General features: G+C 49.4%; 1 protein-coding gene across 1 annotated transcript; it reads left to right on the top strand.

The window, feature by feature from the left end:
* Window positions 1-907: 907 nt before the first annotated feature.
* Window positions 908-4,834, top strand: MIND_01250000 (uncharacterized protein; the record flags this gene model as incomplete). The annotated part of the gene is made up of 8 exons (XM_037368985.1): window positions 908-2,116; window positions 2,170-2,402; window positions 2,447-2,687; window positions 2,736-2,905; window positions 2,952-3,495; window positions 3,543-3,869; window positions 3,915-4,519; window positions 4,570-4,834. The coding sequence occupies 8 exons, from the start codon at window positions 908-910 to the stop codon at window positions 4,832-4,834; spliced, it is 3,594 nt and encodes a 1,197-aa protein (XP_037214953.1).
* Between the last annotated feature and the right edge of the window lie 14,583 nt (window positions 4,835-19,417).

Genomic DNA, 19,417 nt, shown 5'->3' on the forward strand with positions numbered 1-19,417 from the left:
TTGGCGACGATGCACCATCTTGCGTGGAGGTTCCTGGGCGGCGGGTAGGACCTCGAGCCGGTGAGCGTGAGCGCGAGCGCGAGCGTGAGGCAGGTGATCGATGGCGATGGTGCGATGGAGGCGACGAATGACGAGGGCGCGATGGTGGCGACGAACGACGATGGTTTGAAGGCATCTGGGGATGGGTAAGGCAGGGAGGACAACTGAGAAGTGGCGCGAAGGAGGAGAAACTCACTGGGGTGATGGGGGTTAGAGACAAACAACGGTGAGCGATCGCCTTTTGGTTTTATCTTGCTAAAGGCCAAGAGAATCAACAAACCAGCGCGAGTCACGTTGCGATCGAGAAACGCGAGGATAGGATCGACGCGCACAGCTTGTATTGCATGTGATCGTACCGCAGAATGAATTTGATACTTTTCCCCCTTTCCCACTTGCTCCTGAAACTAACGACGACGACAAGCTACCATTGGCGGCAACTCGGACGACTGCAACACCTTTCGACTGTGCTGCGCCCCAGATGGCAGTAAACACCAGCCGCACAACACACATCTACACGGGCAACCAACTCATATTCAGCTTGAGTTTCTGTATCATTCTGATCATGGTGCTATCTTGTGTCTGCGGCGAAACTCGCCTCAGCGAGGCCGCTCTCAGCCGACATACAGCCAACTGCTCTGCTTATATCAACATGATTTCAACGCTCGGCGGCGATAACTCCTCTACTCCACTGTTGGGCCCAACACTTCCCAGTCGACAACGACGGGGCCGAGGTCGAGGCCAACACAGAGTACCGGTGAGTTACCCTCATGTATAGGCCCAGTATTTGTTCTAATATTGGCTTGACCACCAGGCAATTCCGCCCGCTGCAAATGCTACATCGGCATCAGAATTTTTGCCTTCTCCTTTCATGGAAGCAAATGCACCCATACCGGACATCGAGGCGGGAGAGCTGGTAGTGGAGGGGGAGTTGGTGGCTCAGCAGCCGGCTTCCGAAACACCAGGACTGCCCAACGCTGAGTTGGAGAGCCCAGCAACAATGCCGAATATGATTCCGACAGCGCAACCGTCATCTCAGCCACCAACACTGGTTCTTCAACCGCCTACACCTGCTGTCACTGCAACAGGTCGTCCCCAACGAACAATCCGCCTTCCGGGACACTATCGCGAGGAACTGCCGACCAATCTGGCACCAGCAGACAACTTGCCTGCCACGGCGCTACGTCAGCCTGAGCCGGTGCCCCAGCGTCGTGTTCATCTCATTGTTCGTGACACATTCCGAACAGCGGTGAATAAGTTTGGGCTCTGGCGGTCGTATCTACACCGTCCGACATACGACCCCGACACCCTACTTGGTCTTGATGATCTCTGCAACTATTTTGCTCCCGCGAATGAAGCTGGCGGTTTCCCGCACCAGCCCGCCAATCTTCCGGTCCCACCAATTAATCGTCTCAATACCTCAGCCTCGCTGCTGCTGCTTGATTGGCAGAACAACGGGCATACCACCAAATCGTCTGCGCAGTTAGATTCACTGGTGTCGGAGGTGCTCTTGCATCCCGAATTCAATACTGCTGATCTTCGGGGCTTCAAAGCGGTGCAAGCAGAACGAGAAGTCGAGAAAGCTGCTGAGGAAGCATTTCCGCTTTTGAAGCAATTTCAGCAAGCTTCTGTCGACATCGAGATACCATCTGGGTCAACGACTATCCCGCCACAGAGAGTTGCGGTCCCAGGCCTATGGTATCGGAGCCTGACATCCATTGTCCGGGCGGCCTTCTCTGATCCCTTATCGCGACACTTTCACTTCTCGCCCTTCAAATCGTTCCATCGAGTTCCGAGCACTGGAGAGGATGTTCGCGTATTCAGCGAGCTCTATAACTCTGATGCCTTCATTGACGAGCACGACAAGATTCGACAACGTGGCGAGCTTCCACCAGACGCCCTCGATTGCACTCTTGAGAAGACAGTTGCAGCACTAATGTTTTGGTCGGACTCAACGCATCTTGCAAATTTCGGGACCGCCAAATTATGGCCAATCTATTTGCTTTTCGGAAACCTCTCCAAGTTTTTCCGTGATAAGCCAGGCTTCGGTGCCGAGCATCATGTCGCTTATATTCCTTCGGTTTGTCAACCCAGTCCACTTACTGCTTTCCGTCTTCTTACCCCCTGCTGCAGCTTCCGGACTCAGTTCAGGACTTCATCTCTCAATTCCATGTCAAATGGCAAACACAGAAGGATGATATCATGACACACTGCCGGAGAGAGCTTTTCCACGCAGTATGGAAATTCCTATTAGATGACGAATTTCTTCACGCCTACCGATATGGAATCGTTATTCGATGTGCTGATGGGGTGGAGCGGCGGGTATATCCCCGTATATTTATGTATTCTGCAGATTATCCCGAAAAGTAAGCTGAAGTCCGCAAACAAGAATCAATACTGACTGCTTTAGGATATTATTGGCAACTATCCGTCCCGGCTTGTGTCCCTGCCCTCGCTGTCTCATTCCAAAGACTGAGATGCATCTCATGGGCTTTGTTCGCGATATTAGTGTCCGTCTTGGTGCGAATATTCGGACATATCTTAGATCAGCCGTCAGCAATGCCCGAGACAAGATCTATCGACTCGCCAACGGTATTGGATCGAACATGGTTGAAGCACTCCTCAAACCGACCTCATCTGTGGCGACAAAGGTGATAAACCTGAAATAGATGATTCGCGAGACTTACCTATTTGAGCAGAATGCATTTATCGAGCGGCTCGGAGATGATTTTGATCTACATCGAATGCTCGTTGTCGACTTTATGCACGAGTTCGAGCTTGGCGTCTGGAAGAACCTTTTCACACACCTTATTCGATTGCTTCATGCACAGCAAAACGGAGTTGAGCTGGTAGCTGAGCTTAACAAGCGGTAGGTTGAGAGGATTCTTGCTTAGACACTACTAATTCTCAACTAGTTATCGTAGCCTAGCAACATTTGGTCTCGACACTATCCGTCGCTTTCCGAACAACGCATCTGAGATGAAAAAGCTTGGTGCGCGAGATTTCGAGGACCTTCTTCAATGCGCAATTCCCGTCTTCGATGGTCTTTTCCCAGCAGAAGATAACGCTCGTGTTCTCAAGCTGCTGTTCCGTCTGGGAGAGTGGCATTCTTTCACAAAGCTTAGGATGCATACAGACCCTACGCTAGAGCACCTCCGTGTGTTGACTCCCGAAATCGGTCGTCTGATGAGAGACTTCAAGCGGACCACTTGTACTCGGTTTGCGACATACGAGCTGCCACACGAAGCTAGTGCTCGTGACCGCAAGAGTGCCAGGGATGCAGCTAAGCGCACAGCTGCCGGAACCGAAGCTCCTCCTTCTCAAGATGCCACCGGGACAAGGAAACGCAGCAAGAAGCGCAAAGCTCTTAATCTCAACACATACAAATATCACGCAATGCCCGATTATCCTTCCACCATCCGTCTTTTCTCCACGACTGATGTTTTTTCAACACGTCTGGTTATTGCTTCCTTTTTTATGTTGACACTGGGCTCATTTATTGACAGGGAGAGAGTCTACACCGCCTGGTGAAGCGTTTGTATTCCGTTACCAGCAAGCGTGACCATGAGTCGCAAATCGCAAAACGGGTTCTACGTCTAGAGCGTGCTCGATGGTCGCAAGCCGTCGACTACTACAAGGCTCGGAGTCAACCAAGAGCCATTCCGAATAAGCGTAACACAGCACCACGACGCATGAAACGCACTGAACTTGTCTTTGCTGACCCATTTGGAGCTAAAGCCTTGGAAGTCCACCACTGTATCAGTCTTTCTCGGCGCAGACCATTGAGTCTTTATAAGGACTTCAGTCCCAAGGGTGGGGACCCAGCCAAGAAGGTATTTACTGGTTTTCTTCCACTATTGATGACTGATGCCTTCTAGTTTTTCATTCCGCATCTACAGGATCATATTCTGGCTCGCTTGTTGAACCTTCCCTTTGATGGTGATGCCAATCATACTTTCTCTGATGCTGAGCGCCGCACAGTTGATATCCAGGGCGACAAGATATATGTGAACAAGCTATTCCGTGTCAACTACACCACTTACGACGTGCGGCGAGATCAAGATGTCATGAACTCAAGTGCCCTTCCATTTGTCATGGTCAATTCTCCCAACGCCCATCAACGCGGTGCTCATCCATATTGGTATGCTCAAGTTCTTGGCATTCTTAATGCAACCGTCTCCCGTGTCACTGCCACAGATCGTACACGGCCAGTACGGATGGAGTTCTTATGGGTTCGTTGGTTAGGAGACCAGCCTGGATACACCTCGGGACTTCGCGAAGGCCGTCTGCCTGTCATGGGGTTCGTTCCCGACACCGATCCATATGCATTTGGCTTCCTGGACCCTGAGCATGTTGTCCGTGGCGCCCACCTCATGCCAGTATTCCGCCGTGGCCGTACATCAGAGCTCCTTCAAACCAAGTCAACGACCGCTGCCCGATTCCCAAACGAGACAAGTGACTGGGAAGCTTTCTACGTTGGCATGTCAGTGATTTCTTAACAATTTAACTTACCAAATTCTCAACAATTGTTAGTTTTGTCGATCGTGACATGGTGATGCGATACGTGGGTGGTGGGATAGGACATTTGGATGCAGGGCATGGTGAGCTCACAGTCGAGGATCAGGAAGACGACCCCAACGAGAGTGTTGAGGGCATTGCGGAAAACTCGGACTCGGATGATAACATCAGCGGCTCTGACTCTGACGAGTCGCGGGAATCTGACTATGATTCCGATGAGAAGATGGCAGATTTCAATGAGGAGGAGGAGAGTGATTCTGAAATGGAAGTAGATTCTTGAAATATATCTTATTGAGCTTGCAACAAGATACGACACAATATTTTTCTCTCTCGCTTCGCCGCAGCCATTTTCTTATCCAGAACAGGATTCTCCGTTTAAGCCGTACACGTTTTGTCTGACGAGAGCGTGCAAGGACTACAGCCCGAAATCGCTCCAACTCAGGGTCCGGATCCAATTTCTATAAATGTTTTAAGCTGGAATACATCGTTCTACTAGCACGCACCTTGGGCTGAGGCCGGGGCACTCTGCATTTGCGGCCGTCTCTGGTAACCCGGAGGACAGGGTTGTTTTTGAACCAGCGCTCGATGAATGTCAGATTGTCATCTGAGTCCTGCTGAGAAAAGATGAATCAAGGAAGATTCACAAGGCCATAAGCACGTACATGCGCGTCATCTTCCATGGCTCTCACTCCCACACTGTCGGCGTCGATGTCAAAGCGTGATTCATCGGTGTTTGTAGCGCTGCTCCAGGTGAGCACGTCGTATTCATCAGGTTGTGATGAGGGGATATCGACATCGAGGTCCTCCCTATATGGTGTGTTGGGCATGGTGGTTTGAGAGAAAAGATAGACGCGAGATGTCACACATGAACACATGTGACATCTCGCGATATGTTATCTAGCCGGCTCTCCACTAATATACATCAACACTATCCCATTTGCCTTTGACTACGCTCCCGCGCTCGCGCCCACGCCCATTTGAGGTGCTGCTGGGTATCAGCTGGCCAACTGTTGGCCAACGCTGGCCAAGCTGCGCCACGCTGGTCCGCCACTGGCCGACGCCCTGCCAACACGGTGCAGCTTGGCCAGCGTTGGCCAACACTCCACCAGCTGATGTGCGTTGGCCAGCTTCGCCAACGCACATCAGGACACTGCAAATTTCCTGATGGACGGCGTTACTGATTTTTGTCACTGCTTCTTCTGCACCACCGTTGGCAATGGTCTGCGCTGCTGTATCGCGCGGCGCAAGTGCCGCTTCATATCTGGTGACTGTGATGGAAGACTTGAGGCTCGCTCTTGCCACGTTATCGATGCGGTCGATGGACTCAGAACCGTAAACGCAAGGGAACGGGCGGGTGATTCGGAGGCGAAGGGTAGGTCCATGCGCGCTGGAATTAAAGCCACACCGCGGGACTGTGTAGAGGGTCAATATGGGGCTCTAACAACAGTCGTGCGTCATTAAGTATCCGCCTTTCTGAATACTGATTCACGACTGACTTCTCAGCCCACCAAACTCAGGCTTGCCTGCGAAGCCGTGAGCGCGCATCTACACAACAGCTGGCCGATTCCATACTAGTTGCCTGCCTCTTCCAGCTACTCCGCTGAAGGCCCGGTGGCGAAGCCGGACTACACCCCCACAGCAACGGCGGATACCTTCGCACAAATGCCTTAACAGACTCGACCTCGCTGCGCACGACTGTTCCGCTGCTGCCGCTCGCAACAAGGGGGTTCGCGCGCCACTGTTAACCCTTGCGACCGAAGCGAAGCAAAGGAAGAAGTCGCTACGGTGAAAGGCGATGGGAGGGGGGCGGTGGAATCGGAAATATGTAAGAAGGTGGATGATTGGATATCATTACAAATTATCTCTGATGCTAGATTCTATCACAGGTATTGAAGAATGTAACACAATCTTCAAGTCAAACCACAGTGTGATGAGGAGAGAGCACTACTACTTTACTGTTCGCTCCCCATCCAAACCCTCCACAATCACCACCATGTCCTCCCTCGAATTCAGCTCATGGAACCACCATCTTCATTCCGCGCCGACGACAAAGCCATGTCCACTACCAGCATTGCGTCGACCACAATCATCAGCAGTTTCGCTGCTCCCACCGAGGAGCGCCGTGTAACGCAACCTTTGTCGCCACTTGCGGCCCGGGGTGTCTTCGACTTCAGCCGACTATCAACCTGGGCCGTCGTCCTCTAGGAGCGGCTGGGGAGAGACGCGCCGTCTGCAGCCCGGGGATCTCGCAGACGACACCCTCCGTACGTGTCGTCCGCCAGAACCACATGCGTGCGGTGATCGTGGCAGCCATGCGTGGCATCACTGGCAGACGGCCTGAACACAAGCGGAAAAGGCGGTACACCATCCGGACACTCGACTGCAAGAGGGGCCAGGCCTAGGTGGGCGGCACCAGTGGATGGCAGTGGCAGTCGCAGCAATTGAGCGTCATCACTGCTCGCCGACATTCTGGAGGAGCATCCATCGCAGGGGTGTGGCGTCAATTGGGCCATCGGTGGCGTCGGTGAGGACAGTCGAGGACTTCAAGGTGTACCTCTCTGGCACTGGCCGGCAGAATCTGACAAACGCTGCTGCCTGCAGCAACAGCAGCGAAGTTGGCTGAGACTGAGAGCCTGCCAGTGTTGTGGAATACACCATTGGGGAGGAGTGGGAATGGATGTAAGGGGACGAGCCATTGGTCTCTCCTTCTAGGGTGCTGCGCCTAATGCATCCAGATTCCACAAACAAGTTACGAGGATGCACGCCAGAACTGGGGGAGGAGAACGTGAGTGGGGAGGCGACTGGCACGGAGGCGAGGAACGCACAGGCGCTCTTAGAGTCGACGCACAAAAGCGCGCCGCGGAGTGGCGGCGGGACGGACGTTGCCTTGAAACTATCAGTGAGCGCGACCAAGCGCCGCGGACGACACACCGTGATCAAGTTTTCCAACGAGCGGGGCGACACGCTGTGTTCCGCGGCTTGGTGGCGGGTCGTCGTCGACGTCAGCGGGGACGGATACATCTGTGGCTGAGCTCATGACAAGCAGAGCAGGGTGCTGTGGAAGAGGACGGCTCCCCCGGCCTTTTATATGAATTCCCGCTGTGGGTGCGACCGTGCGTGGCCTTCGACGACGTTCGATCACCTTCTTGGCAAGTCATTGTGAGTCCGAGTTGTTTGATCGCCTTGTGGTGACGAGTAATTGGGGGCAGAGGACGCGCGTCGCGGGGCGATGTACAGCCACATCATGATCGCACGATGGTGCATCACGCGCACACGTCTCCCACCTGCTGACAGTTACTGCCCCGCATCTGGTGACGCTTTGCGTCGCTCGACTCGCTTCCAAGCGCCAAGCCGTGCGGCAGCCCGCCTGCTTGGCAGTGCTCGGGCGCGGAAGTTTACGCGGCGGGATGATTGAATGTATAGTTTGCAGTAAGATCTCGGATATTAGTGCTCAATGTTGGTACTCACCTTGCGTGCTCCGATAGGGATATATATCAAATGATGCATCAACTTCTATGGTAACGGAAAATTTTTACCAGTCACACCACTTTCTTCCTTCTCTTCCCCCCATCTCCCCTCAGCTCCTCCTCGAAATTCAGCCTCCGACTTGCCTCTCAACTCAGCCCCCATCCCAGAGAAGAACTGGAAACTTGTTGCTATGTTTCGCCCCCCACGCTCGGCCTCTAGCAACTGTTATACCTTTTTTTTCATTGGAAAATATGAGCTTGCATTCAGTGCTTGTTGAGCTAAGGAATGAGGCATATTCATAAGATTCTGAGGTTTGTGATGCTTGTATTTGAGGAGTGTGCTTTGCGCATTGAGGTTGCAGTGCAAGATTGAGGCTTGAGCTGTCAGCTCTGAGGTCTGAGGTTCCTCTGTGATATTACCTCATGATCAAATTTTGACTTCAAAAATTTATCCCAAAGTGTCAATTTCTGACCATGGTCAGATCACCATTTGACTATAGTCTGATCATGGTCCAGCACTATATAGTACTATTTTATGTTGAAATTCCGGTTGATCTGAGATGTGATGGGATCAAAGTGAGCATTGCAATTACACTCCTGTAAGGGATCTATGCGGTAAGGCAAACAATGCCATATACTGACTATCTATTGAGTTTATCTACTAGACTAGTTGTACATTATTCTAACATATTCCAAGTGAGTCAGTAGAGAATCAGTCAGCATAAGTAAAACTGCCAGAACATTCAAACACATCAAAACTTCAAAATTGTACTCAATTCAAATGGCAAAAATGCCATTCATAAAAACTCAATTCATGGAATCTTATCAGGAAATTCTTAGCACCAAAAATACTGAAAGAAATCACAAAATTACCATTTTGGGATGCCAAATTTGCAAGACCAGTGTGACATAGGGAGGGGGAAAATTTATATAAGATGCTGAGTTTGATATATGAGATTCACAACAAGTAAAATCCCAACTAGGTATATGACAGCTCAAAGGTCTCCATGATCTGCTTGCATAAGTTTTCATGTGATACTATGACTGTTCCAAGTCAAAGCTGATTGCTTGAAACTTTTCAAGTCTAGAGCAATTAATAACCTGTATAAGGACACAGATAACTTTCAATATTATGAATATTCAATTACGGAAGTTCAGGGAGTTAGATTCAAAATTATTCTTGTCATGATTATAATCTAGTTACTTATTGCTATTTTTATAAATGATGGCATTTCAAATATATATTATGTGATGCCTGAGTTAATAAACAGAGAATAAATTACAAGTAGTGTCTGACCACCACTGCAATACACACACCTATCCTCTTCCTGTCTACCCATGGGGTTTGGACACATCAACAATAGTGCCTATTGTGTTATTGTCCAATTAGTCAACTAGGGCCAATACTCTTGTTATAAAATCACTGAGTTTGGCAATATGTCAACACACACACTATCACTTGTGCCATTGCTCGAGACTGCATCAATGGTGATAAAGCCAACATTCCAGCTATCAAATATGGAAGACCAAGCATACTTGTTTGGCGAGATGTTGACATGTTGATACAACAGCCAAGAGCACAACCTATCCTCTTCCTCGACAAGTACAAGCATCACATAATTTTTTCTCTCTCTTTTGGACATGTCATCATTTGTGAAAATAGCAACCATCTGGTCACTGTAACTGTTTTATTATAACTGAGCTTACATTGAAAAATTTGAGTTAGTGGAATATAGAATGATTATAGCTATCATTAGGGGTCATAACTCCTGGCTCACTTAAATACTGTTCTATTTTGATTAAGTTTCCTAGTTATATTGACCAAAAAAAAGTCCTCATGAAAAACCACCATAAATCAAAAGAAAAATTTTCTGGTCCTGAATTTTGGAAAAAAAAAAATGGCCGACACTTGATTGAAATAGGACAGTAGTGCTAATGAGTTAGATACTGGAGTATTGTTATTGCTCTCACTGTCATTGAGTTGGATACTCTATTATTGTATCAAGACTCAATTATATAAATTGAGCTAGTTGAAACCAAGATTGTTGTTGCCCTTATCAGTGGTGAATAGCCCTCTTATTGCATCTAGGCTTAATGATATAAATGGAGTTAGTCAGATTCAAGTAGGGATGAGCACAGGTCCGGCTGACCCACGCGGGTTGGCGGGTTTGAGCCGTGCGGGTGGTGATTGACTGTTGTATTGCCTGTTGGAACTCTACCAAGGGGTCCCGTGTTCAATTCTGCCTCTTGCCCTCTTTTTCCTCAGTATTATTTGTCGCCAAATTCTCCCTCCACCTTGCAACCCGGCGGGTGACCCCGTACCCGGAGCCGCGGGTCACAGATTAGTGGCTGTGCAGGTCTGGGTCCGAGTCAGCCTCCGGACACCCGTGGGTTGACCCGTGCTCATCCCTAGATTCAAGAGTATTGTCATTGCTATAGTAGGTATGGGTATGGTACTCATACTTAGGCTTGAGTATATCAGCAAAAGTTATTATTGTACAAAAATATCTTATGAATGCTAGTAAGATACCAAACTTGATGTCACGGAAACGCTATACCGCACGTGACCGCGGTGAAACACTTGATGGACAGGAAGAATCGATCTGCGGACGCCACGAGGCGACAGAAGCCGCGGGAGATTAAAATGCGCAGCCGAAGCTTAGCTTAAGCTTATGGGCTGGATGGAATTTGCGATTGGAAAGACGAGCTAGAGTCAAAATTAAACCCGAGAAACCGGGGCGACCGAGCCACGCCGACTCGAGACGAGTCGTTCCTAGGGAGGGGGTGATGTCACGGATAAGACCCGGCCCGTCCGCTCCGGCGCTGGTGTCGGGCCATTGCGGGCCCGTAACACGCAGCACGTGACGACGGGGAACATGCGCCCCAGTAGGAGGAATGCACACGTGGGAAGCACGTGACCGAGAACGACGCGTCGAGCCGTCGCCGAGCCCAACTTCGACACCAGGGGACTGGGGAGGAGTGCTAGGAGGTCAGGAGTAGCGCCTGGCCCGCAAGGGATGTGCGATCGTCCCCTCTGCGGCCAGGAACGGGAGCGAGGAGGAGGAGGAGAGGCCAGGGTGTCCGATCACCCCCTTTGCGGGCCAGCGTATATAAGGCGCGATAGTGTACCCTGTACTCTATCGCTTAGATCGTCTGAAGAACTACCTTACTCCGAGGAGGAGACGCTATCGACTCATCGGGCCCGACACGACCCGATTCGAACCATCGACCACCGACTACGACAAGGGACCGAGTTCACGGGCCCTTTCGGTTTCGATCTACCCCGCCCGCCCGTACTTGCGGGCCCGACTATTCGTCTGTTCTGTTCCGGGCGCGCGGTCTTAGGAGAAGTCCTTGCACGGCCCGACCCGCAGTCTGACACTTGAATTGCTGAGATTTAAGATGAGGTCTCATATAAACAACTAGTTGGGTATAAGATTATTTTTGCTATCATTATAAATTAGTCCTCACTACTATTATTTCTAGGCTTAATTATATAGATAGATCCAGTTAGTCAGGTTTAGGATTATAAAAGTATATCAATGTAACCAGCTCTTTATATTCTCAGGCTTAATGCTACAACCTTAGATAGTTGTAATTGCTACTAGTATGGTCAAATGAGCATCATTCAGCTCTTTGAGATTCTCAGGATTGAACATTTACATATGATATTCCAATATAGTTGAGGCCAGATATGCCTTTAGTACACTAGGCAGGGCTGGGGCAGCTCAGATAGTTACTTCTATGCAAAAGATGTGGGCTGAGGCCCAGGGCACTATTGCAAAAGATGTGGGCAAGGCCTTGAGAGTCACTTTGAGAGTCACTTATATCACACTCTTTAATTTAACCAATTCAGGGCCTCAACAGCACTGATTCCAAAAATGGAAATGTGGAGCAAATGAATTGCTAGGGCCAGCGCCAAACATGTGCATACATTCACACAACGTCTGCTTAATATAAGAGTGACCGTAGGTAACGGAGAGGTAATTAAAAGAAAAATTAATGAATATTTCCTGATTTGGAAGTGTGAGAAACAATTAGGACTGTTGGCCATCACCATAATATACACATATAGCCAGCCATAATGGTGCCATAACCATATTGTATTGGAGTTATGGGTCAACCTATGGGCCGGACAAGCCTCTCTATATAGGTGATCAGCACCATTGCCTGACCCAAGTGACTCCAGGGCAAAATTTGGCTGGAATTATAGGAATGGGACCAGGATACTGTCCTATCACTGTCATACAGTATGATGACACTGTCAAATATTGTACTATATCATGGCCATAGCTGCATATGGTATGGTCTACAGCCCTAGAAGAAGGCTTAGATAATTATATAGCCATCCTTGGCTGATTACTTTACTCTTATATTAACCAGATGTCGTGTGAATGTATGCACATGTTTGTCACTGGCCTTAGTATTTCATTTACTCCATACTGCCATTTCGAGGGTCACCGGCACACTGTGTGCTGTTAAAGCCCTGAATTGGTAATAAAAGCTGTAAAATATAACCAATCCTAATTCAATACGAAGCTGTGTCTGATATGTTGCACCCAGTATGTGAACACATCATACTTAGGGTTATTTACCATGCTAACACCTCAGGCTAAGTGTGTGCTAACTTCTAAGTAAGTAAGTATTCTCAATTTCGTATCAAATTATAAGTACAATGTAAAACATAGTCAAGATATTTAATAAGGTCATTGGGCCCCTGTGTGCTATTGTATAGTTGGTAGGATTTTTCTAATATTTTTCTACCTACAAATTCACTTTATCCAAGTAGCATTTAAAGCTGGGGCATAGCCCAGCCCAGTCTAGTTTGCCTAAACTATTGCCCAACAGTCCTCTTGGAATAAGGCCTGTAATAGGCCTTCTGTGTCCAGCAATGTACTTCCTTGCATTCTAGGCATGCACTATATAGATTCTTCTCTTTAAATCCTCTCCTGCCAGACTTAGGTCACAGCCTCCGGGGTTGCTCTCACAATAGGTGATGAGTAGAAAGAGTTCTATCTGGTTAAGCTCACACACCCAGAAACCTCAGTGAATTGGTAATAAATGTTATTGGATCCCTGGGTCGAATTACTGGGCTAATTTCATTTTTGCTGTTCAGAAGGCTGTCCTATGGGCCATAAGGTCTTTCTAAATCCTTTTTTTCAAATTAATAAAGGGACACCCTTTTGTAGTATTGTTGCCTTCAATAGTAATTATGAGTTATAATAAACAAATCTGTACATTAATTACTAAATTTAATTATAGTTACTTTTTTTAGTCTGGGTCCAAACTCATTCAAACTAGGTGAGCTTCTGGGCAAAAGTCAGGGCTGGTGAGCCGAGTCCTTGTGTGCTCGGCCTGGAACTTACAGGGTGCGGACAGATGGCGGTCTTCCGCCTCCTTCCAATCCCAACCGCAACAAGCTAGTGCTTCGGTCTGAGTCGCCCGGCCGGTGTTTTTCAAGACGAGTGGTGTTCCGGCCCGTTCTGCCGGCGTTCCGTTTGAAAACTGATCCTCCGGCAGGGAGTGTATGCGCGCCCATCTGCTGGGAATCGCACACGGAACAATACAGTCGTTGGCCTGCAGCGTCCAGTCCCTTGCTGGTGAGTCCATTCAGCCTGAGGGTTGGATCCAAATGCTAGCCTCAAGTGTCAATAGTGACGACGCATGTCTACGAGGAGCTGCAGGTCCTACTGTTGTCCCGATGCCAGCGGTCCGCCCACTGCCCCGTTCTGACCGGGATCTTCCAGGAGCAACAGTATGTATCCTTCTTGCCATCTCACAACTTACTCATCCTTACCAGGCCCAGTGCTTGCCCCTGACCGTCTGTGTCCCGCTGTCTGTACTGTGGGGCCAACAGTTCCTCGAGCACTGCCCGGCCTCATCATTGGTGTGGCCATTGGCAGCGTGTTGGGAGAAGGACCTAGAGGGTTGTTCGATACATATCATGTCTTGTAAATAGTCTTTGAATATATATCTCTTCTTATGCCTTCTACTGCATTACAGAAGAAGAAGAATGAGAGTATATTCCCTGAAAAGTTGCCCTAAATTATATCACATTTGCCCTAAATTATTGAGTAAGAACATAAATTATCTTGCTTATGGGATAATTGTGTATAATGAGATAATAGTGGATAATTATTGATAATTATATCAAATTGTGTATAGGTTACCTGGGGGGGTATTCCCTGATGTTCCATGCAGGGAAGTCAGTAGACCATCTTTCACACTAGTTCAAAAAGTAGTAGGTGAAGAGTCATATGGCATAACAGGCTATGGAAGGTTGACTGGCATATTTTCTATATTACTAAAGTCCTAGATTAACGTAATTTAGTTAACCATGTCTACCGACTTCTCTGCACAGAAGTTAGCAGACATCTTTCACCACTCTAATTAGAAAAGCAGTCTGGCTGACTCTGACAGAATATATGTGTCATTTCATATCATATAAAGTCCACCAGGCACCTTGCATATTCTTCAACAGGTCAATCAAAGACATATATAGCCCATGTCCACTAACTTTCATGTCAGGGAAGTTAGTAGACATCTTCAAACTATAATATCTGTCTCTGATCTTCTGTGATAGCTAGTATCACCTCAAGCCATCTGCAGCTTGAGGGTGATAAATAGTATGTGTGCTAAAAATTAGGCACTATCCACTAATCTCTACTCCAGGGGGGTTAGTAGACATCCTGGATGGCAAGGGGGGCCTTGCAAACTGAAGGTGTCCACTAACTTCCAACAATATAACTATTATAAATTTATAGCATGGAAGAGTTCCCAGTGAGCTTTCCATTGCCAGACATGACACATGTCCTCCCCTTAGCCCAGCTGCTTTATCAACTAAAGGGGTGGAAGATATCCACTAATTTCCTGTCTACTAACTTCTGTGTCAACTACACTATCACAAATGCAGAACTTCAGCAGGATAAAAGGCATTCCAGTAGACCTCCTATGGCCTTGCATGACACATGTCTCCCCCCTGTCTGCTTTCTCAACCAAAGTGGTGAAAGATGTCTACTAACTTCCTGACACAGAAGTTAGTAGACATGCTTACCTATATTATTATGTGGACTTCAATGGTATAAGAGATATGCCAGTAGACCTTCCATAACTTATCATGTTACATGCCTGCTGCTTTCTCAACCAAAGTAGTGGAAGATGTCTACTAACTTCTGTACAGGGAAGTTAGTGTGATGGTTCGGGTCGGGCCGTCGGGCCCTATACGGCCCGACGGGCCCTCACCACCCTTAGAGCCCTAGGGCTTGACAAGCCCTCATATATTCACAAGCTCAAAGCACTGAGCAACAACACTAATATCCCAGAGAAGGGACATAATCACGGATCGCGCTTTAGTCAGCCATCAAGCCATCATGACCCGCCATCAGGGATCATGATGCGCCGCCGGACGCCCTTGACAGCGGGCCCAATCGGCCCCAGACAACCACAGAGATCAGGAGGGAGCTCCTTACTGTTGCATTGCCAGACACTCCTTAGTGTCGACTTTAGCATGGCTCCTTTCCAGAGGAATGGTCCCTGGGCTCCTAGCGGAGCGACCAGGGACGACCAGAGACATCCCCTGCTCCCTTCTGATCGACCCTCAGCGGGCCCGATCGGCCCCTAGCGCCCACAGTATATAAAGACTACAGTATTACTCCTGTACCTTAGGTTTAGCATTGAAGTCTCTTCCTTTGAACCCTACTCCGGCCTGGTCCCCTAGAGCGGGGTTGCTGCGACCATACCCTAGGAAAGGGGCGTCTAGACGACTTCCAACACTCCAGGCTAGCTTGCCCCATTGACCTGAGCCCTTGGTTGGGCTGGACAGCTCAGGCTCTTGTCTCTTATGTTCACCCTTGTCCTAGCCACTTCTTCTTGCTCTCTAGCCTCAAGCTCTGGGTTCCCCTGGTACGGGGCGATGGGAGAGTGCGGGCCCGATCGGGCCCGTATGTCACGCGTCACACCGCGCCGTCACGCGGTGTCTAGGAGCCACAGCGACTCGTTTCTCCAGGAAAGGAGATATGTTGCCCCTTGGACTGGCAACCCTTCTCAAGCGCTCCAGAGGTCTCGGGCCCGCAGCCCCCCGCTGCGGGGCGACCCCCCTCGACCCCCTGAACCGTCGGGCGTGACCGCGTTACGTCACGCCCCGCCCGAACGGCTTGTTCAACTGGCCCAGCCTATGCCTTGCCCTATGTCTTGGGCACCGACTCTACTAGGCAGCACTCTTTGGCTATGGACTCATTCCCTTCAGCAGGGGCAGGACACTCTAGGCGACTACTCGTATCCTGTGACACCGCTGTCACACAACGTGACAGCGGGGCGTCTCGAGTCGCCCCGAGTTGTCCCTACCCTGCTCTCTATTGCAGCAGTGGCACCATCTACGCTGCCTGGTTGCCAACCACCCAGCTATGGGGGGTGAACCATCTTTCCCACACTTGTCAGACTGGCAGGAGACCGTCACGTGGGCCCGGGCCGGCCCTGTTCCTGACAGTTAGTGGACATGGTCAACTAAACTATCATCAATTTGGGACTTCAGTAGCAGAAAAAAGATGTCAATGAACCTGTCATATCATATATCCCTCCACTAGCTGCTTTCTCAACCAAAGTGGCTGAAGATGTCCACTAACTTCACAGGTACAGAAGTTAGTAGACATGCTCAACTATATTATGATGAATTTAGGATTTCTGCAGGATAAAAGTGCTCCAAGTAGACCCTCCATGGCCTGACATCTCACACTTGTGCATTTTCAGCTGCTTCCTCAACCAAAGTTATAAAATATGTCTACTAACTTCTGTGTACAGAAGTTAGTGGACATGGTTAACTAAAGTGGCAATAGTATTCCTCTACCAGCTACTTCCTTAACCAAAGTGGTGAAAGATGTCCACTAACTTCTGTGCTAGGGAAGTTAGTAGACATGATTAACTATATTATCATAAGTGCAGGACTTCCGCAGGATGAAAGACATTCTATGGCCTATCTGTCAACCTCCCCTCCCCTCCGCCAGATGCCCTCCCAACCAAGGTTAGTGCACATCATAAATTGTATGCACCCTCCTTGCCAACTATGTCTCAGATCCTCTACTGACAGTCCCAACACCTTCTATAGAGACTTATATATTGACACCCAAATAATAAATTGCCCTACCATACTATACTAAAATCCTCCAAATATCCCTTATAAGAGATGTCTACTAACTTCAGACTCAGCCATCACTGGATCAAAAGGCTTATATCTCCTTAACTACTCAAGCTATTGATAAACAGTTTGTACATTTGGTAGCAGCAGAGTATTCACAACTTTCGTTTTTGATGCGCCATCAGATCGGGACGGCGGGCAGGACCATGGGCGACCCAAGATCAACAGCCATCAGCAACTTTGATGCCAGTGATGAGATGAGGTGGGGGAGGGCGGGCAGAGGGCGGGACTTGACAGTAGACAGTGATGATGACCTTCACCATCATCGTGTCATCCGGTGATCATCCATTGATGCTCCGGCCAGCCCGCTCCCCCAGCCCGCTTCCCCCAGCCGGCCTCCCCTTCCCCCCCCAAAGACTCCCTGTCTACTAACATCCTATCTACTAACATCCAGAAAGGAGTTTAAGAAAACACAGCAGATATTTATTATCCCCTCTAGTTAGAGCTTCCCCCCCCTGAGGATGTAACTAGAGGAGATAAGTGGGCAGGATCGGTGGCAGACCCGCATGGGTACATGGGTTTTACCTGCATGGATATGGGTATAGATTGCAAATTCCCTACCTGCCAACCCATGGGCACATGACCCATGGGTAGATTAGATAAGATATATCATATAAAGATCATATACTAGGTGTCCAAAAAAGTAACGGCACGCTGAATTCGGATATTGTGAACTCGCATTCTTTTGATGCAGGCACTACAGATACAACTTGTATGGGTACATATGACAAGTAATAAAGGGAATTTGTCCGAAATAGTGGTTAATAGCGGGTGTGGCCGCCCTCGGCGGCAATGACGGCGTCAACAATCTTGGGCATGCGATCGATGTATTTGTCGATGTCGCGCTGTGGAATTGCGTCCCATTCCTCCTTGAGTGCCTGTTTGAGCTCCTCGTAGTTCCTTGGCTGTGGTGTGCGTGCTCGGAGACGCTTTTTTAGCTCCCACCAGCAAGGTTCGATGGGAGACACGTCCGGAGATGTCGCGGGATGGGGGAAGATGGGGATTTCGTGGTCAGCGAGCCATTTCTGGGTGATTTTCGCGCGATGTGAGGCTGCCCCATCTTGCTGAAACATCATTTCACCGTCGTCGAGCTGAAGATCAGCAAAAAAGTGCTGTAAAATAGGCTCGAGAGCCTGGTCGCGATAGCGCAGCGCCGTCATCCCGCCACCCTTGCCCCCAGGATACTCCAGAATCACCAGGGGCCCCTTCTGCCCTTTCGCAATACAGGACCAGACCATCGCTCGCACCGACGACTGCTTCGCAACCTCCACCAAACACTCCTCCAGCATCTCCTCCCCCGGCTTCCGCGTCACGTAGATGCGTCGTGGACTCTCGCCGAGGATGACGTAGGCCTCGTCGGACCACAAGACATGTCCAAATTCGTCGTACTTGCGCGCTGCGTGCTCCTTTGCCCACGCCAGTCTTCTCGCCCGGGTTGTCTTGCTCAGCGCGGGGACCTTTTGGGCAACGCGGCGATGGTAACCATCGGAGGCAAGCAGCAGGCGTACTGTCTCAGCGCCAACATCCGCGGAGACGTCGTTGGCAATGTCCCGAAAAGCGGTCTGCGACGAGTCTCGACCGAGCCTGTCGATGCGGCAATCGCCTCCGGGAGCGTGTTCTCGTCGGTTTCGCGGGGTTGGCCGCCTCGCAGGAGCTCGTTTGTCGTCCCATGTGTCTGCCATTTGGACCACAGATCGCCCGCTGTTGACTTGGCAATGTCATGCAGACGCGCGTTCTCAGAGATGTTCTCGTTGGCCATCATGGAGCCAATGAAGCGGTTCTTTTTGGGTGTATCGAGCTGCTTGGATGAGGGACGAGGTCTCCGATGAGACTGGGAGGACTTGGGCATGGTTGTGGCTGACTAGAGACCGCGTCGGGGCGGCCCCACGACTGATGTCATTTACAATTGAATCGTCCGGTTACTTTTTTGTACACCGTGTATCACCTAATAAGTCATCTATATAAAGAGGATGTAAGGATAAGCCTGAGTTAGAGGACAGATAGGATAAAATGGAGTTAAACTAGACAATATATAAGTCTTTTAGGGTTTAGAATTGATACTACCCATGAGTAAAACCCATACCCATATCCATGACTACTCATACTCATACCCATGGGTATGTGTATAGTGGCTGTGCAGGTATGAGTATGAGTAAGACTCTGGATACCCAGGGGTTTACTCATGCTATTGCCTAACAGGTATAGA

Source organism: Mycena indigotica, assembly GCF_014461135.1.
Source record: "Mycena indigotica strain 171206Taipei chromosome Unknown Mind.scaff0012, whole genome shotgun sequence".
Lineage (NCBI taxonomy): Eukaryota > Fungi > Basidiomycota > Agaricomycetes > Agaricales > Mycenaceae > Mycena > Mycena indigotica.